The following is a 23359-nucleotide window of genomic DNA, read 5'->3' on the forward strand; positions in this document are numbered from 1 at the left end:
GCACAATAGACGCCAGACTACATGACACAGGCATACAAGGTACAGCCCTGGACTGGATCCGATCATTCCTCACCGGAGAAGCCAAAGGATCAGACTCCCACCCTTCCTCTCAGACTACACCAAAATCACCTGCGGAGACCCACAGGATTCATCACTGAGCCCCATCCACTTCAACATCTACATGGCCCCCCTTGCAGCCATCGTCCACAGCACAGCCTTAACATTTTATCCTACACCGATGACACCCAGCTCATCCTCTCCCTCACCAAAGACCTCACCACTGCCAAACTCAACTTCCAGAAAGGAATGCAAGACGCAGCAGTCTGAATGACGAACAGCTGCCTGAAGCTCAATGACGAAAAGACAGAAGTCCTCGTCCTCAGTACCACCCCTTCTGCATGGGACAGAACCGGGTGGCTGACCGCCCTCGGAAGCCGACCTACCCCCTCAGACCACGCCAAGAACCTGGGCTTCGTACTCGACTCATCACTCACCATGAACTGACAGGTCAACGCCGTCACCTCCAGCTGCTTCAACACCCTCCGCATCCTCCGCAAGACCTTCAAGTGGATCCCCCCTGAGTCAAGGAAGACAAGTCACCCGCGCACTCATCACCAGCAGACTGGACTATGGAAACGCACTCTACGCCTGCATCAACAAGTCCTACTCCGCAAAATAGAGACAAAACAGAACACAGCCACCAGAATCGTCCGCTCCAGGGAAAACATGGCTTGGCAGTTCGGGCTGGACTATTCCCATGAGGCATAGGGTCAGACTGATTTGCATATAGCCATGTCTGAACTGGGGTGGCAGAGTGGGCTAAAGAACGGTGATGGATTAAACCCAGATCTTTTGACTGGGTGTGAGTGTTTTATTGATTCAGATGCTCCGTTCATCACCACCCCCTTTTGTACCGCTTTTGGCCGCCATAAGTGTGGCAGGGTATGCTCAGACGTGAGTCCCTTGCTCACTTTGCCACTGGATTCAAGCAAGCCGGGCTGAAGACGGCTGGAATGCCAGAAACTGGTCCTTGGAAGCTTGTTTCCGGTCCAGGGAAGACATGGCTTGGCAGTTCGGGCTGGACTGTTCCCATGAGGCACAGGGTCAGACTGATTTGCATATAGCCAAGTCTGAACTGGGGTGGCAGAGTGGGCTAAAGAACGGTGATGGATTAAACCCAGATCTTTTAACTGGGTGTGAGTGTTTGATTGATTCAGGTGCTCCATCCATCACCACCCCCTTTTGTACCGCCAGAATCGTCCTCGGCATCCCCTGACACAAACACATCAGCCAACACCTACGAAGTCTCCACTGGCTCCCCGTGGAGAAAAGAGTCACTTTCAAAATCCTCACTCATGCCTACAAATGCCTACACAACAACAGACCCAAAAAACAAGTTAGTTACCTCCGGTAACGATGTAGCTGTAAGTAACATTAGTTAGTGGGGAGGAGCTTAGCGCCATCCAAGATGGTCACGTGAGCACAGGGCTCCCCGGACCCTCGCCACTCTTCGCAACTTATCCTGACAATATCCTGAATTCTTGGACGGATTATCGAAGATGAACCTCGACTGAGTCCATAACTCTTTTCAGATTTTAATTCGGACTCGAGAAACCGAAATTACAGCGATTTGAACTTTCGAGGCCCACCTTGAGGCGAGCCGGAGACTTGGCGACTTGTGAAGCCGGGACGAAGTTGAACAACAACGGCAGTGAGGTCTCCTCAGTCGCCCTACTCCACCTTTCGGTTTCGTTTTTGGGTCCTGGCATGGTCTGATTACGAGACGGTTTCGCTTGGCCAGGGCCGGTCCAGCCTCTATTCAGTGCGAGTGCTATTTCACCATCACAGCCGCTTGGGTCAAGTCGTGACTTTGTCTTCGCCGCACAAGCCAGTTTTTGAGAACTTTTGGTGCCCTGCCCGCAGGCGGCTATTTTCACTAGGTCGCGCGGGCCCCTCCGGGGCGCATCTTCCGGCATGGCTGCCAGGGGCGACGTTGAGAAAAAGAAGACTAAGACGCCCCTTCGTGGGGGACCGGTCCAATCCAACGTAATGGACCGGTACACTCAAGCCAAAGGATCCCCTGGAGTTTCCAGTCGTACCCCTGAGGACGCCAAAGAGGACCCATCCGCCCCTACGGATTTGTCCCTGCAGGACATCATGGGCGCCATTACTAACATGAAGGAGACCATCGGCCAGCAATATGAGGCTCTTGCTCATAAAATTGACACGGTTGCCATTGATGTCACCCTGATCAGGGCCGACCTGTCCAAGACCAATGAGAAGGTGAAGTCGCTAGACCTGAAGACTTCTAGCCTCACGGCCGATGTGTCGGAACTTCAGACCGAACTTGGCAATTTGAAATCGGCTAATGACTTGATGTCCCATCGGCTGGAGGATTTTGAGAACAGGGCAAGACGCAACATCATCCGCGTCATAGGTGTCCTGGAAAACCCTGAGACTCACTCGATTGACCTCCTGGTTGAAGATCTGGTCCTGAACCACCTTGCCCCTTCTGGACTGAGCAAGTTCTTCCCAGTGGAGCGTGCCCATCGTGTTCCGGGCAGTAAGCCTAAGCTGGGCGCTCCTCCGAGGCCTATCATCGCAAAACTTTTTCATTTCAGGGATCGTGATGCTATCCTGCAGGCGTCGAGAGTGAGCGGCCCAGTGAAATTTGAGAACTCCACGTTAATTTCTACCCGGACTTTACTGAGCTCGTTCAGAGACAAAGGATGGGTTTTCAGGGAGTTAAACGATGTCTCCGGGACTTGGGCTTGAAGTACGCAATGCTATTCCCTACTAGGCTTCGTGTGGAATACGAGGACCGGACATTCTTTTTTGATCGGCCGGAAAATGTGAGTGACTGGCTGGATTCCCTGCCTGGCCGAAACGATCGGACGGAGCACCCCGGTGGTGCCGAGGGTGGTGAGCCTCTACAGAAGTGACCTTTCGGCCCCTGATCTCCGAATACTAGACATTGCTCATCTGGGTTCTATTTCTTCTGTATATTATGTTTTACTGTTGTTCCCTTCCGGGTGGCGGGAGGGACGGGCCTCTTTCCTCCTCTGGGGCCTTTTTGTAGAATGGGTATGTTAGGGCGACAGGCACACTGCATGTTGGGGTGGCTTTTTAGTCTACTGCAGGGGTGCAGGGAGGGCGGAGTTGTAACGGGAGTTGGTTGGGGGGTGGGACGGGGTGTTTGTATATGTGTTTTTCTTTCTCAAGGCGACGCGTTGGTTTCTTCTTTGCTCCAAGTGTCCTGCTCTTTGTGGGGTGACTCGTGCATCACTTGTGGGGATGGGGGGTAGTGGGTTGAGGTTAATATCTTGGAACGTCAATGGATAGGGTGATCGCATAAAACGGGGTGTTGTACTGCAGTATCTGCGTCGCTTGTCTCCTGATGTGGTACTTTTGCAGGAGACGCATTTGGTGGGAAATATGGGTCATGCTATGAATAGGTGGGGTTATCGCTTGGTCGCACACTCCGGGTTCACTACTGGTTCCAGAGGGGTGGGTATTCTGGTTCGGTCTTCTCTCCCTCTAGAGATTGATAACGTAATCCTCGACGACAGGGGGCGTTATGCCGCCCTCACTGGTAGGTGGGAGGGTAAGACTCTTTCATTGCTCACTGTATACGTTCCCCCGGGTCTCCAGACCTCTACCTTCTCAGATATTGGCCGGGCGCTGCTGGAGCTTCCTGATAGTATTCTCCTTATGGGTGGGGATTTTAATTCTGTGCTCTCTGGCAATATGGATCGCCACCCCCCCAGGGATCTTCCTAATTCCCAGTCATGGCTCGGTGGGTTCTTGGACACCTTTGGTCTGGTGGACTGCTGGAGGTTAATGCATCCGACGCAATGTCAGTACACCTTTCACTCTGGGGCTCATGGGAGTCTCTCCAGGCTTGATTACATCCTTATGCCAGCTGCCCAGTCTTCCTCTGTTGGGGAGATCAGACACTTGGCCCGGGGCATTTCGGATCATTCTCCATAGTGGCTTTGTATGGACACTGGGGTGCATGCTGCAGGGCGGATCGCCCCCTATCAACCCTTGGTACCTGCGTAACCCCAAGACTCGTAACAGTCTGATAAAGACCCTAGACCACTATTTTCTGGAGAACGAGGGGTCCGTTTTGTCCGCTGTGTCCCTGTGGGAAGCCTTTAAAACTGTTATTCGTGGACAGGCCCTATCTTTAATAGCTGAGACCAAGAAAGCTAGGAATCATGAGGTCGTGAGTCTGGAGGCGGAAATACTGGAATTGGAGGCTGACCTAGAATCAGGCGTTACCCGGGATAGACTCCACGCCCTTGGTCTGAAGCAGTTTGACTATAAATCCCTTGTCACGGATGCTGCCAAGACAATGTACAGGGATCTTCCTAATTCCCAGTCATGGCTCGGTGGGTTCTTGGACACCTTTGGTCTGGTGGACTGCTGGAGGTTAATGCATCCGACGCAATGTCAGTACACCTTTCACTCTGGGGCTCATGGGAGTCTCTCCAGGCTTGATTACATCCTTATGCCAGCTGCCCAGTCTTCCTCTGTTGGGGAGATCAGACACTTGGCCCGGGGCATTTCGGATCATTCTCCATAGTGGCTTTGTATGGACACTGGGGTGCATGCTGCAGGGCGGATCGCCCCCTATCAACCCTTGGTACCTGCGTAACCCCAAGACTCGTAACAGTCTGATAAAGACCCTAGACCACTATTTTCTGGAGAACGAGGGGTCCGTTTTGTCCGCTGTGTCCCTGTGGGAAGCCTTTAAAACTGTTATTCGTGGACAGGCCCTATCTTTAATAGCTGAGACCAAGAAAGCTAGGAATCATGAGGTCGTGAGTCTGGAGGCGGAAATACTGGAATTGGAGGCTGACCTAGAATCAGGCGTTACCCGGGATAGACTCCACGCCCTTGGTCTGAAGCAGTTTGACTATAAATCCCTTGTCATGGATGCTGCCAAGACAATGTACAGGGAACAGCAGGGTAGATTGTATGATGTTGGGGATAAGACGGGTAAATTGATTTCTTGGCTCGACAAGAAGGAAAGAGTGAATCGTGTGGTCCCTGTGATTCAGACTTCTGATGGTGTGAGTGTGACTGACCCTAGTCAGATTGTGGAGTGTTTTGCTGATTATTTTCGTGTGGTGTACTCCCCGGTGTCCGATGGAGATGAGGAAGACTCCCACTCATTGCTGCGGGACATTGCGTTGCCCTGCCTTTCTGAGGAGGATCGAGAGTGCTTGGAGGCTTGCCTATTGAGCTGTACAAACTGCGCCCGGATAAAGTCGCACCATATCTTCGCGACATGTTTATGGAGTCACGTGATCTTGGCACCCTCCCTTGTGACCAGCGTTTGGCTACGATCGTAGTAATTCCCAAGGAAGGCAAGCCTCGTGATCGCTGCGCATCATACATGCCTATCTCCCTTTTGAATGCTGAGCCTAAGGTTCTCGCCAAGGTCCTCGCTAATCGTCTGCTTACAGTAATATGTGACCTGATCCATCCGGATCAATCCGGTTTCATTCCACACTGGAACACTGCTCTTAACTTGCGGCGCTTACATGGTGTTCTCGCTAGGGTGGGGTCTCTTCCGGAGCCGGCCATCTTGGCTTCCTTGGACACCACAATGGCCTTTGATACGATATAATGGCCTTATCTTCGGGCCGCCCTGGCGAAATTTGGTTTTGGTTCGGAATTTGTCGGATGGGTGAAACTTTTATACACGGAACCGCTGGCTCAGGTGGTGGTCAATGGTCGAGTTTCACAGTCCTTTACTCTCGGGAGGGGTACTAGGCAGGGGTGCCCACTGTCCCCCTTGCTCTTTGCTCTTGCCTTGGAACCGCTTGCAACCTGGCTCAAATGGGAGCCATCGATAAAGGGCATTCAGTGGGCCCCCGATTCTGAGGACCGAGTCTCGTTGTACGCTGACGATATCCTCTTGTACCTCACCTCCCCTCGTAAATCCCTTAACGTCCTGTTTGACGTTCTCACCTCGTTCGGCAAGAACTCTGGTTTGATCATAAACTGGTCTAAATCTTGTGTATACGTCATCTCGGGCGGCCTTCCTCCATTACCAAGTAGGTTTCACATTCAGATCTCTCAATCCGGCTTCAAATTTTTGGGGATCTTTATCTCACTAGACCCAGCTGCCCGCTATGAGCACAATCTCCTTCCTCCTCTCCGACGATTGAAACTGGACGTGGTTCGGTGGCGTAGATTGCCGTTGTCGCCACTCGGTCGCGCGGCACTTTTTAAAATTATGTCCCTGCCCCGGTTTTTATACGCACTCCAGAACTCGTTCGACGTTATTCTGGCGAGCTACTTTCGGGAGGTGGAGGGTTTACAGAGGCGGCTCTTTTGGGATGGCCGTGCATGTATCACTCTTGCAAAGCTAACTCTCCCCTGGTATGACGGGGGCATGGCGCTCCCGGATATCAGGAGGTATTATTGGGCCTCCCAGTTGTCCGCAATCAACCACGCCATGTATGCACCCGGCCCAAATCCGACTTTCGAGATGGATAAACTCAGCTACCCGGCGGTAACTTCAACAGAGCGCTCTACTCTCGGACAGCGGGGAGGAACCTAACGGGACCCACCAAGATTGCGGTGCGTGTGTGGAAGGATGCGAACGCGGCCATGGAATGGAATGAACGATTGACACGAGCGACCCCTCTATATGTTTCTGAAAGACTGGGATGCCTCTGGACAACGAAAGGTTTTGAGAAATGGGATATGATTGGTATAAGCAGAGTGGGTGACCTTTGGGTGAAAGGTGCGGTCAAGACCTTTGAAGTGCTTCAGAGTGAGTATGAGTTGAGCGATAGAGAGTTTTTTTAGGTATGCACAGGTCCGCCATGCTTTGACGTCGGTCTTCGCTACCGATGCTAATGTTCCAGAGTCCTCCCCACTCGAGGACCGTATACTTGATGGTCATCTGCCCGATAGTACGATCTCCTTGATTTATAAGAAATTAATCAACAATCGGGCAGATTTCCTTGTGCGTCTCAGGGAGTCCTGGACCTGACGACGGGTTGGAGTTGGATGACGAAGACTGGCAGTCAGCACTGTCTTCTCCGAAAGAGGTCGCCATTCCCGCCCGTCTCCGTCTCGTCCAACTTAAAATTCTTCATTGGGTATATGTTACTGGTCCTCGTTTGGTTGCCATGGGCTTTTCCTCGGATGGGTTATGCAAGCGCGGGTTTGGATTGAGTGCTACCTTTCTCCATATCATTTGGGAATGTCATGAGGTGGCGGCGTATTGGAATCGTGTGCATGCGGTAATGGAGTGTGTCACCGGGGTCGCTCTGCTGCCTGAGGCTCGGAGATGCTTGCTGAATGTGTGTGAGCCGAATGATTATAACGTTGCTCAGGCCAGGTGGGCGGCCCTTGGGAACATGATCGCAAAGAGGGATATTGCACAGCTGTGGGGTTATCAACAGCCCCCCACCGTGTCAGTATGGAAGGAGAATATGGACTGGTGTATGTTTAGAGAGAATACTGTATATTTGGCTAGGGGCAAGCCTAGGGCGTGGAGTAAAATCTGGGGTCAATGGAACGCCTACCAAGGGAACATTTGTACACCCCCGTTTGAGGACAATCCGGACATTTCTCTGTCCCCCTGAACCCGACATTCCTGGAAGAATCTACTCTTTTTCCTGATTATCTGACTTCCCCACTGACCCCCCCCCCCCTGGTTATCTCTATGCCTTCCTGATTATCTATCCTGTATTGAAGGTCCCCCCCCCCCCCCCCCCCCCCCCCGTCGGAGCTCAACCTTGTCTATAATGCTTTCCGCCTTGAGATTTGTTTGTCTGTTTTATCTTTTTGTTCTTTTCTAAAAAATAAAAAATAACTATATCCCGACTCCATCCGGTGTTGCAGAGAACAGTATCCTGTATTTTGATGAACCTCTAGGGGCTCAGTCGCTGCTGTGTGGTGTCTTACGTTTACTTTTTATGTGCTAGCGGCCGGCCCCTGTGGTTGTAGGCCCATACTTGTAATGATATTGGTATTGCACAATAAAGTTTTTCCAAAATAAAACAAAAAAAACATTAGTTAGTGATAGATTCCTTACCTTAGAATTACCCCCAGGCCTCAGACTTGATCTAGAAAGTTTTCGTCAGCAGTAGCGTCGTCGTGCAGCTCCGTGTACATCGCTGGCATTGTAGTCGCCGAGATGACGTCACTGGAGCTACTCAGGCGTGCGCTAACGTCAGTTCTGTACACGACTTTCTGCACCAGGAATGCAGAGCCATACAAGATACTGACCACTGGTGCATTGAAACTAGAGCCCTGAAAGGGATGACCTTACCTTAGAAATCAGTTCGCAGAACAGGGAGGATGGGTGGGGCGGTAAGGAATTTATCACTAACTAATATCGTAACCGAATGTAAGTAACTTGTTCATCTGAAAGAAACACGTTAGTGATTGATTCCTTACCTTAGAATAGATACCCCAGCAATACCAACCCCAGAAAGTCACGGAGAACAGAACAGTCAAAGAAGCAGTCTCTCCGGACTAGACTGTCAAGGCAATTATGCTTTGTAAAAGTGTGCAGCGAGGCCCAGGTGGCTGACTGACAGATGTCTTGCAGAGGGACACCATGTCCCAATGCCGTAGGAGCTGCCGTCGCCCTGGTAGAATGGGCGTGCAACCCCATCGGAGGTTCCTTTTTAGCCAGAGAATAACAGGCCTTGATACACAAGACAACTCAGCGGGAGATAGTCCTCTTGTGTACAGCCCAGCCTTTCTTGGCACCTACGTAGCCAACAAAGAGCTGGCCATCCACCCGAAATTGCTGTGTGCAATTCAGGTAGAATAAAAGCGCATGTTTTGGGTCCAGACGGTGAAGCCTCTCTGGAAGGGTGCAGACGCAGAAAGAAAGTGGGCAAGGTGATAGTCTGCCCGACGAGGAAGGCAGTGAAAACCTTTGGCAAGAAGGAAGGACGAGTACGTAGCACAATCTTGTCCGGATGAACCAACAGTGCCTAGTGGAGGTGATGGCAACCAGGAAAAGCAGTCTTCAAAGTCAAAAAAAGAAGAGGATAGTTGTGAAGCGGCTCAAAGGGAGCGCACATCAAATAGGTAATAACCAGATTCAAGTCCCACTGCGGCATCACAAACGGAATAGGAGGGAAAAGGCGAGTAAAGCCTTTCAGAAATCTATTCACAACAGGGGACTTGAAAAGAGAGGGCTGATCAGGGAGCCTGAGAAAGGCCGAGATTGCAGAAAGATAGCCCTTAATAGTGCCCAGAGCAGAGCCCTACTGAGCCAGAGAAAGAAGGAACAAAAGGACTTCCGAAAGAGGGGCAGAAAGGAGATCCACAGCTTTTACTGTGTACCATGCCACAAATTTGTTCCACCTGTAGACGTATACCGATTTAGTGGAGGGATGCCACTGCCAGATTGATATCACAGACTTTAGGAGGCAAGTCAAAAGGAATCAACTGTTGCTGCTCAATCACCACGCATGTAGGTGGAGGCTGGACAGGTTAAGGTGGAGGACCGTCCCCTGCTGCTGCGACAGAAGATCCTCCCGAAGAGGCAGTCGGATCAGAAGATCCATGCTCATACTGAGTAGCTTGGGATACCAAACTCTTTGAGCTCAGTCAGGAGCCACAAGATTGACTTGGGTCCGGTTGCGCCTTATCTTCTTCAGCACTCTGGGTAGAAGTGGTATAGGGGAAAAGGCGTACAATAGACCGCAGCTCCATCACGACGAAAAGCGTCGCTGAGCGAGTGCCGCCTTGGAAATTCCAACGTGCAGAAACAATGACATTGCACGTTCGACGGTGGCGAATAAATCTAACCAAGGCTCTCCTCACTGTTGAATGAGATCCTGAGTCACCTCCGAGTGAAGACGCCATTCGTGATCCATCAAGCACATGCGGCTGAGTTCGTCCGCCCTGGCGTTCAAATAACTTGCCAAGTGTTGAACAGTCAAGGAAATGACCTAACGTTCCAGCCATGTCCAGAGACGCAGAGCCTCCTGACATGGGGTCCACAACCCCATGCCGCCTTGTTTGTTGCAATACCACATGGCGGCGGAGTCTGTGAACACCTGCACTACTCTCCCTTTGACAGAGGGAAGGAATGCTTTCAGTGCAAGTAGGATCGCCCTGAGCTCCAGAAGGTTGATATGGAGCCTGGGCTCCACCGGAGGCCAGAGGCCTCTGATCTCTGCCTCTCCCATGTCGCCGCCCCGTCCCAGGAGGGATGCATCAGTCACCACTGTGTGCTCCGGTTGGGAAAGGGAGAGGGATCTGCTGTTGACCCAATGTTGGTTTGTGAGCTACCACTGTAACTGTTGTGCAGTACTCTCCGAGATCTGGACGGACTCGGACAGGTCCCCTTGATGCTACGCCCACTGGAACTTCAGGTCCCACTGCAGAGCCCGCATATGCCATCTGGCATGATTGGTCAGCAGGAGGCCATGAGGCCCAGCAGCCTCAAGGTCATCATGACCAAAACCCAGGTCAAAGGCTGAAATCAGAATCCTATCCCGAATGTCCCGGACTCGCCGTTCGGGAGGATAAACCCGAAACTGTGCCGTGTCCAGAACCGCTCCGATGAAGAGAAGCTTCAGAGAGGGAATCAAGTGTGACTTCTGCACGCTGATGGAGAACCCCAGCAAATGCAGGAGGTCGGCCGTAGTCTGGAGGTGGGAGGAGACTGCCAGGGGTGAGCCCGCCTTCAACAACCAGTCGTTAAGAAAGGGGAAGACTGAAACCCCTGATCTGCGCAGATGAGCTGCGACCACCGCCATCACTTTTGTGAACACCCGAGGGGCGCTGGTAAGGCCAAAAGGGAGCACGGTGAACTGAAAGTGCTTGTGGCCTACCATGAACCGCAGGTAACGTCGGTGGGCCGGCAGGACTGGGATATGAAACTAAGCGTCCTGCAAGTCCAACGCTACCAACCAGTCTAGCGGGTTTAGGGCAGACAAGACCTGAGGAAGTGTGAGCATCTTTAACTTTTCCTTCCGGAGGTAGCGATTGACGTTCCGAAGATCTAAAATAGGACGCAGGCCCCTCTCCTTCTTTGGAACCAGGAAGTTGTGGGAGCAGCAATCACAACCTACTTCTGGAGTCGGATCATGCTCGATGGCCCCCTTGGCCAAGAGGGCCGCAACTTCCTGCTGGAGGAGCGCCAAATGATCCCCCGACATGCGGTGGGACTGAGGTGGCATGCCTGGTGTAGTAGTCTTGAAAGGGAGGGAATAGCCCTGTTGGACTATCGGCAGAACCAACCTGTCCGACGTGATGGTGCGCCAGTGGGGGAGGTGATGAAGAATGCTGCATTAGGTGGGCCTGAAACATAGGACTAGGAAGATTTGAAGACAGTGGCTGCAGGGCAGGTGGTGGACTGACCCACCCACTGGCCCAGTGACCCAACTGCAGGTCCCACGTCCGCGGCTGCGCTGAGTGCTGCTGCACAGGCCTGTGGCTCCGAAACAAACGTGTTTGGGCGCCCCTTCATTGGCCACGAAAGGCGCGAAAAGCAGAAGGGGAAGGAGTGCGCATGGCCGAAAGGCCTAAGGACTTGGCAGTAGCCTGCAAGTCCTTAAAACGCTCCAATGCACTGTCTGCCTTGTCACCAAAAAGGCGAGTGCCATCAAAGGGCATGTCCATCAGAGTGATCTGGACATCCCCGGAAAAGCCAGTTGTCCTCAGCCAGGCGTGGCGGCGTAGCACCACTGTCGTGGAAATCCCCCTGCCCAGCGAGTCGGCGGTGTCAAGGTCACAATGTATTGTGAAGTTGGCTGCGTCTCTCCCCTCAGCAATAGCTTGGGAGAGCACAATCCGGGCCTCCTCCAGACACTGAGGCAGCACCTGCGCAGCCGTGTTCCACACAGAATGGGAATAACGGCCCAAGAGGCATGCAGTGTTCACAGACCACAGGCCTGAACTGGCGGAAGTAAAAAACTTCTTCCCAAATTGTTCCAGTTATTTGGATTCCCTGTCCGGAAGTGCGGAAGGGAATGCACTTGGGGATGCAGAGGCTTGGACAACCAAGCTCTCAAGGGTAGGGTGTTGTGAGAGGAAAATGGGGTCGCCCTCGGCCGGGCGATGGCGTCAGGCCACGTTCTTATCCACAGTTACCCTGTGTTTGGCCTGGACAAGGTGCCCATAAAAACGTCCAAAAGTGCATCATTAAAGGGTAGCAGCGGCTCCGTAGAGGAAGGCGCCGGTCGAAGCACTTCTGTCAGGAGGTTAGTACTGACAGCCACCGTAGGGAGCCCGAAGTGGAGAGCCTCGGCTGCCCTACGTAACACCACAGAATATGGACCACCCTCCTCCATAGCCACGGTAGGAGCAGACAGTCTGCCAGGTTCTGGAGTAAAATCCAGGTCACCTGCATCCTCCAAATCCTCTTCCCAGTTCGGGCCAAACTCGCGCTGGCTGCGAGAGGGTCCTCCGACCCCTCCCAGTCCTCCCCATCCTCCACAACCTGCCGGGCAGGCGGAAAAGGAGGTGGATAGAAGTTCCCCATCGTCGTCGATCGACACCGTTCTGGCACCATCCTCACGTCGGGGTGGAATTCGGGGACGGCGTCGGTCGGGGAGCCGGCCGGCGGCGGCGCCATTGAGGTCGGTGGAGGTCGTACTAGGCCAACCGATATCGGCTGGGATCCATGCATGGATCCATGGGGGTCTCTAGGCGTCAAGACCGGAGTCGTCAACGATGTCAGGGCCAGAGCCGACGACATAAAAGAGCGAGGACCCCCAGTCGGTCCCGCGGCCCGAAGGCGTGCCAACAGGCCAAAGACGCATGACATGGCTGACAGGAACTCCTGCAGCTGGGCCGGAGTCACCGATGGACCCGGAAAGGGTGTCTCGCGACAGGCTAGGGGAAGGCAAAGAGAGACGGCGCTTCTTCGACTTCTTGTGGTTCACCTTATCTGACAGAGTGCGAACACTTCGTTGAACGATGGTGATGGCGGCTCAGCGACCAGACCCCCGACTCCCGGGCTCCAGCAACTTACGGGACCGCTCCTGCAAAGTTTTCGGAGCCAGGGCCCGGCATTTGGGGCACAACTCGGAGTCGTGGTCATACCCAAGGCATAAGAGACACTCCTGGTGCGGGCCCGTCACCGACATCATGCGGGGACAAGCCACACAAGATTTGAAACCGGGCATCCCTACACACCAGGAGTCAAAGAATCAAAAAACAGAGACAAAAGTCCCCAAAAACTCAGTAAAAAATTGACTGGGGGTTGGCTCTCTCCGGATCTGCGCTTGCTGGCGCGGAAGAAAGAAAGAACTGATGTCTAAGTAGCTCCAGCGATGTCATCTGGGCGACTAAGACGCCAGCGACATACGCGGAGCCGCACGACAACGCCTACCGAAGCACGGGGGACTGCTGACGAAAACTTTCCAGATCCAGTCGGACACCTGGGGGTAATTCTAAGGTAACGTGTTTCTTTCAGATCACCTCAACGACAGAATCAACTTCCACGTACCCAAAAGAAAACTCCAATCTTCCAACCTTGCACTGGCCGAAACCCGAGCGTCCACAGAGCAAGAGCAGGCGGAAGATCCTTCTCTCACATTGCAGCCAAGACCTGGAACAAGCTACCGGCAGACATCAGACACACCCCCACCTTTAAGAAGAGCCTTAAGACCTGGCTCTTCGGCTAAACAGACCTGCGTACCCCCCCCCCCTCCACTTCCACCCCCCAGCACCTTGAGACCCTCACAGGTGAGTAGCGCGCTTACAATTTCCTGATTGGTTCCATAGGCAGCTGATTAAAGTGTAACTTGATACCTGTATCATTTACATAAATCAGAGGACGATACTAATAAAATATGTAAATGATAAAAAATAGTCCAAGTCCTTGCATTAATGGGTATTACCTAAAATCAAAATATGCCATAGTCCTAAAAGAATCTCCCAAACAAGAAGGTACCTTCTCATGTAAAAGTTTTTGATGCTCCCAATGAGGTCCTTGGTGGCTAGGTTTCCAGTAAGGAATGGTCTTGGGCCCTAAACATGACTCCAGGAGATAACTGGACACAATCTGATTAAGACAACTGGCAAAACAGGGGGCTAACATGAAGTGTACCTTTTCAGCGTTGGGACCTGCATCAGGATATCTCCTTGAGCACCTGCATGTATGAAGAAAGGGTGGAGGGAACGGAGCACCATGGTGCTCTCTGAGATGTCATGTAGCAGACCCAAACACTTACATGTGGGTGTCCCAGAGAACCTGCGTGTACTGGGGCACTCACAGCAATTAAAAGTAGCACTTTGTAAATGCAGGTAAGCGTTTTAGCGCTTACAAGACAAGCAGAAAGCCTACTCCACAGAATGGAAATTTTTCATTTTAACCAACGCCATGCAGAAGATTTTCATCCCAAGGTTCCCCTCTCAACATGGAATAATCCAAGCAAGTTACTATGCAGAAAATACTGATAAAGAAATGTAAGTAGTATTAAAACAAGCATTAAAGGGTGACCAGTTGTTCCACTTTTACAGCAATGCCTCTAAACTGAGAAAATAAGTGTCCTAAAACAATGTGGACTGAACACAATTAGCAGGTCAGTAAGCAAAGACCTGGAGGGAGCAAAAAGCAGGGGTGAACAAGAGAAAAAAGAAACAATGAAGGAGCAGTGGGCAAGAATGAAGAAATATTTCAGAGTATAGAAACAGGCCACAACTCACATACAGATGGAAAAGCCCAGAAAGACAATGATAACATGAAGCTAGACAGGAGGCAATATTGTGGAATAGAGAGTGGTGGTGGTGGAACTGGCGGAAACAATTAGAAAAGACCATACCTGCCTGTAGGTGTCTTGATGGTGCTCTTCATTTCGGGAGTCATAATACTGCTGAATGAAGCCAAAGTACTCCTCCCGCTTGCGCTGCAGGGTCTGCATCCGCCGCTCCATGTTGGCTGGGAGATACCCCTTTAATCCAAAAAGCAGCTCTTCAGCAAACTTGGCTAACTTCTTTCAGGAGAATTTAATGGGCTACTACATTTATGTGTAGATAAAAATAATGTTACTGTGTATATGTAACACAAATTTTCCATTGTGTTGCGGGTTAAATGGAATTCTACAGATGGCTGTGTGTACGTACTGAAATTGTACATTTGTGCATAATGGAACAGTGTGCATGACTGTTTATTATTAATGAATAATGAAAAAATGCAACATGATTTGCATGTGTAGTAAAATAGAGCATATGCTCGGGGGATGGGTAGTGGGTGAGGAAAGGTCCACATTTCCGATTTTTATATCCGAAATTACTGATCTATCGGTCAATGTATATTCAGATGTAAAAAACAGGAAGCAGAACAGAGAACCATTTTTTAAGACTTGCAGGTTGACACTATTAAATATTGTAATGTTTATGTCCAGTTAATGGTGCTTCCGTTTACTTGGTGCAGGGGGAACTCAGCTGAAGTGAAAGGAGTGCTAGGAATGATGTATTGCTGCAAACTGCATACTGTCCTGTCTGGGCAGCCTAAAGAAAACTATTAGATCACTTTGCAAAGAGCCTTGTCAAAAGTCTGTAATGTTCAAATACAAAGTAAGTGCCATTGCACTAGCGCACAAGTTACTACTTGTGTAACAATATATCTGTAAGAGACATTAGTTAGTGATAGATTCCTTACCTTACAATATCCCCAGGAGTCAGACTGGATCCGGAAATTTTTGCGTAGCAGTACCCTTGCGCATCGGTATGCGTCGTCTGCGGCTCCGCGTCAGTCGTCGGCGTCGTGGGCGCCGTGATGACGTCGTCGGAGTACTTAGACGCCGCCTCCGCGTGCTGACGTCAGTTCTTAGACAGCTTTCCCGTGCCAAAACGCAGAGCTATGCTAAAAACCAACACTGGTGCCATTGAAACTAGGGCCCTGAAAGGGGATGACCTTAACCCTAGATATCTGTTCGCAGAACGGGGAGGATGGGTGGGTCGGTAAGAAATCTATCACTAACTAATGTATCTTACAGATATATCGTTACACAAGTAGTAACTTGTGCATCTGAAAGAGACACGTTAGTGATAGATTCCTTACCTTAGAATAGATACCCCAGCAATACCAACCCCGGTGGTTGGTCTGCGAACCAATAATCACACCAGAAAGTCCTGGAGGACAGAACGGCCAAAGAAGCCATCCCTCCGGACTTGGCTGTCCAGGCAATAGTGTCTTGCAAACGTGTGTAACGAGGCCCACGTAGCTGCCTGAACAATGTCCGACAAGGGCACTCCTCGGCCCAGGGCAGTTGTAGTTGCCATGGCCCAAGTGGAATGAGCCCTTAGCCCAACAGGGGGTTCCTTCTTAGCCAAGGAGTAACAAGTCTGGATACACAAGATGATCCACCGCGAGATGGTCCGCTTGTGCATCGCCTTTCCCTTCTTAGCGCCCACGTAACCAACAAAGAGTTGGTCATCCACCCAGAACTGGCGTGTGCGATCCAGATAGAAAGAGAGAGCAAGTTTTGGGTCCAGACGGTGGAGCCTATCTTCCTCTTTCGAGGGATGCGGAGGCAGAAAGAAGGTGAGCAAGGTGATGGACTGCCCGATGTGGAAGGCTGTGACTACCTTGGGCAGGAAAGAGGGCCTTGTCCGCAACACAACCTTGTCCGGATGGACCAAAAGGAAAAGAGGTTTAGAGGATAGAGCCTGGAGCTCACTCACTCTGCTGGCAGAGGTGATGGCAACCAGGAAGGCCGTCTTCAAGGTAACAAGGCGGATAGGACAGTTGTGAAGTGGCTCAAAGGGAGCGGACATCAGAAAGGTAAGAACCAGGTTCAAGTCCCACTGAGGCATCACGAAGGGAACAGGTGGAAACATGTGTGTGATGCCCTTCAGGAATCGATTAACAACAGGGGACTTGAACAAAGATGGTTGATCAGGCAGCCTTAGAAAGGCTTAAAGGGCAGAAAGGTAGCCCTTGATAGTGCCCAGAGCAGAGCCCTGCTGGGCAAGAGAAAGAAGGAAGAGAAGAACCTCAGAAAGAGGGGCATAGAGAGGATCCACAGCCTTTGCTGTGCACCATGTCACAAATCTGTTCCACCTGCAGGCGTATACCGACTTTGTGGAGGGACGCCTGGCTGCCAGAATGATGTTAGACTTCAGGAGGCAAGTCAAATGGCCTCAACTGTCGCCGCTCAATCTCCAAGCATGGAGGTGGAGACTGGACAGGTTCGGGTGGAGGACAGTCCACTGCTGCTGCGACAGAAGGTCCTCCTGAAGAGGCAGACGAACTGGGGGGATCGACTGACATACTGAGTAGCTCGGGATATCAGTACCTTCTTGCCCAGTCCGGAGCCACAAGGATGACTTGTGCCCGGTCGCGCTTGATCTTCTTCAGCACTCTGAGTAGAAGTGGTATAGGCGGAAAGGCGTACAACAGACCGCAACTCCACTCGCGATGAAAAGCGTCTCGAGCGAGTGCCGCCTGGAAATTCCAACGCGCAGAACTGATGACATTGCGTGTTGTCTTCGGTGGCGAATTGATTTAACCAAGGCTCTCCCCACTGCTGAAAGAGACCTTGCGCCACGTCAGAGTTCAGACGCCATTCGTGATCCATCATGCACCGGCGGCTGAGTTCGTCCGCCCTGGCGTTCAGAGAACCTGCCAGGTGTTGAACCACCAGGGTCACACCCTGATGTTCCAGCCACTGCCAAAGGCGCAGAGCCTCCTGACAGAAGGTCCACGACCCCACCCTGCCCTGTTTGTTGCAGTACCACATGGCGGTGGTGTTGTCCCTGAACACCTGCACTACACTCCCCCGGACAGAGGGGAGGAATGCCTTCAGTACTAGACGAATCGCCCGCAGCTCCAAAAGGTTGATATTGAGCCGGGACTCCGCCGTAGACCAGAGGCCTCTGATCTCCGCCTTTTCCATGTGGCCTCCCCAGCCCTGAAGGGACGCGTCTGTCACAACTACGTGCTCCGGTTGGGGAAGGGAGAGGGATCTGCCGCTGACCCAATCGCGGTCCGTGAGCCACCACTGCAGCTGTCTCGCAGTGCCCTCCGAGATCAGGACATGGTCGGACAGGTTGCCCTGATGCTGGGCCCACTGAAACTTCAGGTCCCACTGCAGAGCCCGCATCCGCCAACGGGCGTCATGCACCAGAAGGATGCAGGAAGCCATCAGCCCCAGAAGCCGCAGCGTCAACCTGACCGAAACTCGGGATAAAGGCTGAAAGATTGGAATCAGAGCCTGTATATCCCGAACCCGCTGCTCGGGTGGATAAACCCGAAACTGCACGGAGTCGAGAACCGCACCGATGAAAAGGAGCTTCTGAGAGGGACACAGGTGTGACTTCAGCACATTGATGGAGAACCCCAGCATGTGCAAGAGGTCTGCCGTCGTCTGGAGGTGGCTGACGACTGTCTGGGGCGAGCCCGCCTTCAACAACCAGTCGTCGAGGTAGGGGAAGACTGAAACCCCTAACCTGCGCAGATGAGCTGCGACCACCGCCATCACCTTCGTGAACACCCGTGGGGCGCTTGTAAGGCCGAAGGGGAGCACGGTAAACTGAAAGTGCTCGTGGCCTACCGTGAACCGCAGGTAGCGCCGGTGGGCCGGCAGGACGGGGATGTGGAAATAAGCGTCCTGCAAGTCCAACGCTACCATACAGTCTCCTGGGTCCAGGGCAGCTAAGACCTGAGTCAGTATTTTGAACTTCTCCTTCCGAAGGAAGCCGTTGACGTTTCTTAGGTCCAAGATAGGGCGCAGGCCCCCTTTGCCCTTCTTGGGTACCAGAAAGTAGTGGGAGTAGCAACCACGTCCTACTCTGGCCCAGGAACGCGCTCGATCGCCCCCTTGGCCAAGAGGGCCGAAACTTCCTCCTGCAGAAGCCGCAAATGATCCCCGATACGCAGTGGTGTTGCGGTGGCATGGCTTGAGGGGTCGTCTCGAAGGGGAGGGAGTAGCCCCTTCGGACGATTTGCAGCTTCCACCTGTCCGACGTGACAGTGCGCCAGTGGGAGTGGTGATGGCAAACCCTGACCCCACTAGCTTCACATGGGCCGAAAAGCACGGACTAGGAGGGTTTTGAGACGGATGCTGCGGGGGAGTGTGTTGACTGGCCTCGCCGTTTTCCACGACCGCCTGCACAGCGATTTCCACGGCCGCCCCGCGCTGGATGTTAGTCTGCGGTGCGTGGCTGGCAGCACGTGTGGGGGCGCCCCTTCCTTGGCCACGAAATGAGCGAAAGGCACCCATTTGCTGGCGTGGGCCGAGAGGCCCAAGGACTTGGCCGCAGCCCTGGAGTCCTTAAAGCGCTCAAGCGCATGGTCTGCCTTGTCGCCAAAAAGGCGACGGCCATCAAACGTCATGTCCATCAGTGTGTTCTGGACATCGGTCGAAAAGTTGGCGGACCTCAACCAGGCGTGGCGACGAATCGCCACCGTCGTTGCCATCGCTTTACCTAGTGAGTCCGTGGTATCCAGCCCACACCGGATAGAATATTTTGCTGCATCCCGGCCTTCCACAAGGGCTTGGCCGAGTTTGGCCCGTACTTCCAACGGACACTCTGGCAGCAATTCCGCGACCGTATCCCACAGAGAGTGGGTGTTGCGGCCCAAGAGGCAAGCGGTGTTGGAAGACCGCAGTCCCAGACTAAGGGAGGATAATACCTTTTTGCCGTACTGCTCATACCTCTTAGATTCCCTGTCCGGCGGAGCAGACGGGAATGCGGTCTGGGAATTCGATGCCTGGATGACCAGGCTCTCGGGGGTGGGGTGGGTAGGAAACATGGGTCGCCCGGGGCCGGGCGGTGGTGTCTGGCCACGTTCCTATCTACGGGCGAACCCGTAGCGGGCCTGGACCAAGTGCCCAAAAGAGCGTCGGTCAAGGCCTCATTAAAGGGCAGCAGAGGCTCGGCCGAGCTGGACTGTGGTTTAAGGACCTCAGTGAGGAGGTTAGTCCTCACGGCCGCGACGGGGAGCTCAAGGCCCAAGGCCTTGGCTGCCCTCAACACCACACTGTAGGTTGCCCCTTCCTTCGTAGCCACGGTAGGAGGCGAGACAAAACCAATGTCCGGTGATGTGTCCAGACCACTAGCATCCCCAAGTCCACCTGTCCAGTCCTTTTGAGACTGACACTCTCTGGACAGAGGGTTCTCAGACCCCTCCCAATACTCCTCTTCACCCATCCCCTGATAGTCATGGTTGTCAAACGATGAGGCCGGTTCATAGAAGCTAAACTCCCCAAGCGGCATCGAGAGCGGCGCCCAGCGGCGCCGTTCCGACGCCGGAACCGGAGCGAGGTCGGCATCGGGGACTGTGCCAGAGGGGACACCTGAGGGACCCGCGCCGGTGAGGTCGTTAAGTCAACCGGCGACGACCCGGATCCCGAAGCGGATCCAGTGGGGCCCTGCGGTGCCGGGCCCGAAGGCGCCAGCGGCGTCGGGCCGAAGCACCAGATGGCGTCGGGCCGAAGCCCCCGACCCGCTAGGAGCCGCAGACGGGTCCGCTGGGCCCGAAGGCGCCGCGGAACCCGTCAGGGAAGAGAGGTTCCTCATGGCCATGAGGAAGCGCTTGATCTCCCCCGGCGTCGCGTCCTGCCCAGGGACCGGAGGGTGTGGAGCAGGCTGCGACGCCCGCGACTCCGACGGAGCTGCGTGGGCGGTGTCACCCGAACCCCCGGGCGTGTCACGCGAGCGCCGGTGGGAGTCAGAAGAGCGATGATGTCTCTTCGACTTCTTGTGCTTACCTGACGACGACTTCGACCCAGAGGAGCGATGACCACTCTCGGAGCTGTGATGGCTCAGACCCCGCAACCTGTCCCTCGACCTCCTGTGGGACCGGGACCTCTCATGGCGCCGGGCCGACTGCCGGAGTTCGAGTCGCTTGCGGGACCGCTCCCGCCTAGCTTTCGCAGTCAGGGCCCGGCAGTCGGGGCAGGTAGAGACACCGGCGGTGAGGGTTAGTGACCGACATCAGTCGGTCGCAATCCTCGCAAGGCTTGAAACCAGGCATCCCTAGGCACCGTCCGGAGACGCAAGACTCAAGAAAAAATTATCAAAAGTGATCAAAAAAGACTATTCAAAAAGTGACTAAAGTACTGCTTTTTCCAGATCTGCGCTTGCTGGCGCGGAAAAAAGAAGAACTGACGTCAGCACGCGGAGGCGGCGTCTAAGTACTCAGACAACGTCATCATGGCACCGACGACAGACGCGGAGCCACAGACGACGCCTACCGACGCACAAGGGTACTGCTACGCAAAAATTTCCGGATCCAGTCTGATGCCTGGGGATATTCTAAGGTAAGGAATCTATCACTAACCTGTCTCTTTCAGATTACTGCTACCTTCAACAGATCCACTACATCAACATGCTCATCAAATCTAGATTCATCCACCATTCACTCTCTAGACCAAGATGTGCACTGAGTTTTGAGGAAGTATACTACTACCAAGCTCCTGAATACTTATGTGTAAGCCCTTTACTCACTACTGAATGTGCCTCAATTGAATAATCCATTAGGAATTTCTCATTTAACATAAGCCCTGAACCTATAACGTTTATCTTTCTAATTTCAGGCCCATGTACCAGTATAACCAAGTTCATCCCACCCAACAGCGAATAACCTTTCCTACACATTCTGCTCCAAACAATCTCTGCACCATTCTTACAGCCACCTCTACTTTTCCTCCCCATCTAGCCTCCCTACAAAATGAGGCTCAATCCCAAGAGCTGCATTTATGCAAATATACAAGTCCTCTAACACTGCCAGTCGCCCTCCAACCTTTACACTCCTAAAATCATAAAACTCCTTACGCTACTTCAGTACAGGTCTATTGTCCAGAGTACCCAAGTGGCAAACGATCAGCTCCTTGCAACGGTCACCTTTTCTTACAACTCCTTTTAGTCACACAACAAGCACCAACAGCTGCTATTTACCTTATTCCACTGATCTATTAAATTACCTACAAATGTGGGCTGCACTAACTCCACAAAGATTGTTCTGTCACAACTAATTTCTTTATGCCAGCCCACCCTAATCCTCCCTTCCATCCGTATCTTGGACCTACAAGCAGCTCTCCACTCCCTTGTACTTAAATCCCAAAAGTCCGCTGTCCACAGGAGATTGAAGTCTTTTTCAGAGGCAGCAGTCCTCCCAGGGTTTTCAGAGGTCGCTGGCTGCAAGACAGGTCGCAGTTTTGCAGAAGCTGGAGACAGGCCAGTAGGGCTGGAGGCAAGGCAGTGGTCGCCTTCAGCCTTCTCTGCAGGGATGTCTTCTTTCTTGTTAGATCATCGCAGATCTAGTGTCTAGGTAAATGGATGCCACCTAAATACTACATTTAAGGGCACTTGAGAGGAGTGGCAGGTAGTGCCAATGGGCAAATTACCTGGGTGGCCACACCCTGTATTATGCCACCCTTCTGTGGGAGAAGGACCAGAACGAATAGTTTCTTACCTGTCGGTGTAGTTTTGCAGCTTGAAGATCTTTCTGGATTCACTATGCTGTGCATATTCCGCAATCTGGTGGTTGGGTCCGGAATCGTAGTCTTTTTTTTTTCGTAGCCCAGGTGGGCGTCGTCGTCCCACCTACTGGTGTACCTTCGGTGACGTCGGCATGCTTCCGGCGGAAGCTACCACCCTTGGGCGCCATCTTCGGATTCTTTTTTATGTCTCTTTTTGTCTTTTCTGCTTGTAGTGAATCCATGGCTATGTATGTTAATCCTCTTTTTTTTTTTTTTTTTTTAAACGTGATTCTTTTCACGTATCTTGCAAGCTTCAACTTTCTTTCCTTTTTTATGCATTTCCACCTTCTTTTCCAGCTTCATCTTTCTGGCGGAGGCGGGTGGGTTCGCTAGTGAATCCAGAAAGATCTTCAAGCTGCAAAACTACACCGACAGGTAAGAAACTATTCGTTTTGCAGCGTGAATCTTTCTGGATTCACAATGCTGTGCATAGATTTTGTAGTGGTTTTTGTTACTTTTGTGGCGGCTGGGTGGAAGATGAGCGTTGGTTGTTGAAAATATGTTGAAGCACCTTTTGTCCTACTTGTGCTTCCTTGTTCATTTGAACATCCACGCAATAGTGCTTAGTGAACGTGTGCACTGAAGCCCATGTGGGCGCCAGGCATATGTCCTGAATTGGTGTGTTGGCCAGAAAGGCAATTGTTGCTCCTTTCTTCCTGGTTGAGTGAGCCTGTGCCCCTCCTGTTAGCTCCTGGCCCGCTTGCTTGTGGCAGAATTGTATAGTCTGTGCGATCCATCGAGCTATGGCGTTTTTTGTCACTGGTTTACCCATGTAACTGTTTACGAAGGATACGAAGAACTGTTTTGTCCTCCTGTGTCCTTTCGTCCTTTCAGTGTAGTGCATCACTGCCCTTCTTGCGTCTAGAGTGTGGAGTGCTCTCTCAGAGCTTGTAGTGGGGTTTTGGAAGAAGCTAGGGATC

At 52.5% G+C, this 23359-nt stretch overlaps 1 protein-coding gene across 1 annotated transcript in view; it reads right to left on the reverse strand.

Moving 5' to 3' along the window:
- TBC1D22B (TBC1 domain family member 22B) overlaps positions 1-23359 on the reverse strand; it is a 416082-nt gene that overhangs the window by 243578 nt on the left and 149145 nt on the right. Inside the window, exon 6 of the mRNA XM_086923270.1 lies at positions 14772-14900. Coding sequence (XP_086779396.1) covers positions 14772-14900 — 129 coding nt within the window. The remainder of the gene's footprint in view (positions 1-14771; positions 14901-23359) is intronic.

Source organism: Lissotriton vulgaris, chromosome 5 (assembly GCF_964263255.1).
Source record: "Lissotriton vulgaris chromosome 5, aLisVul1.2, whole genome shotgun sequence".
Classification (NCBI taxonomy): Eukaryota; Metazoa; Chordata; class Amphibia; order Caudata; family Salamandridae; genus Lissotriton; species Lissotriton vulgaris.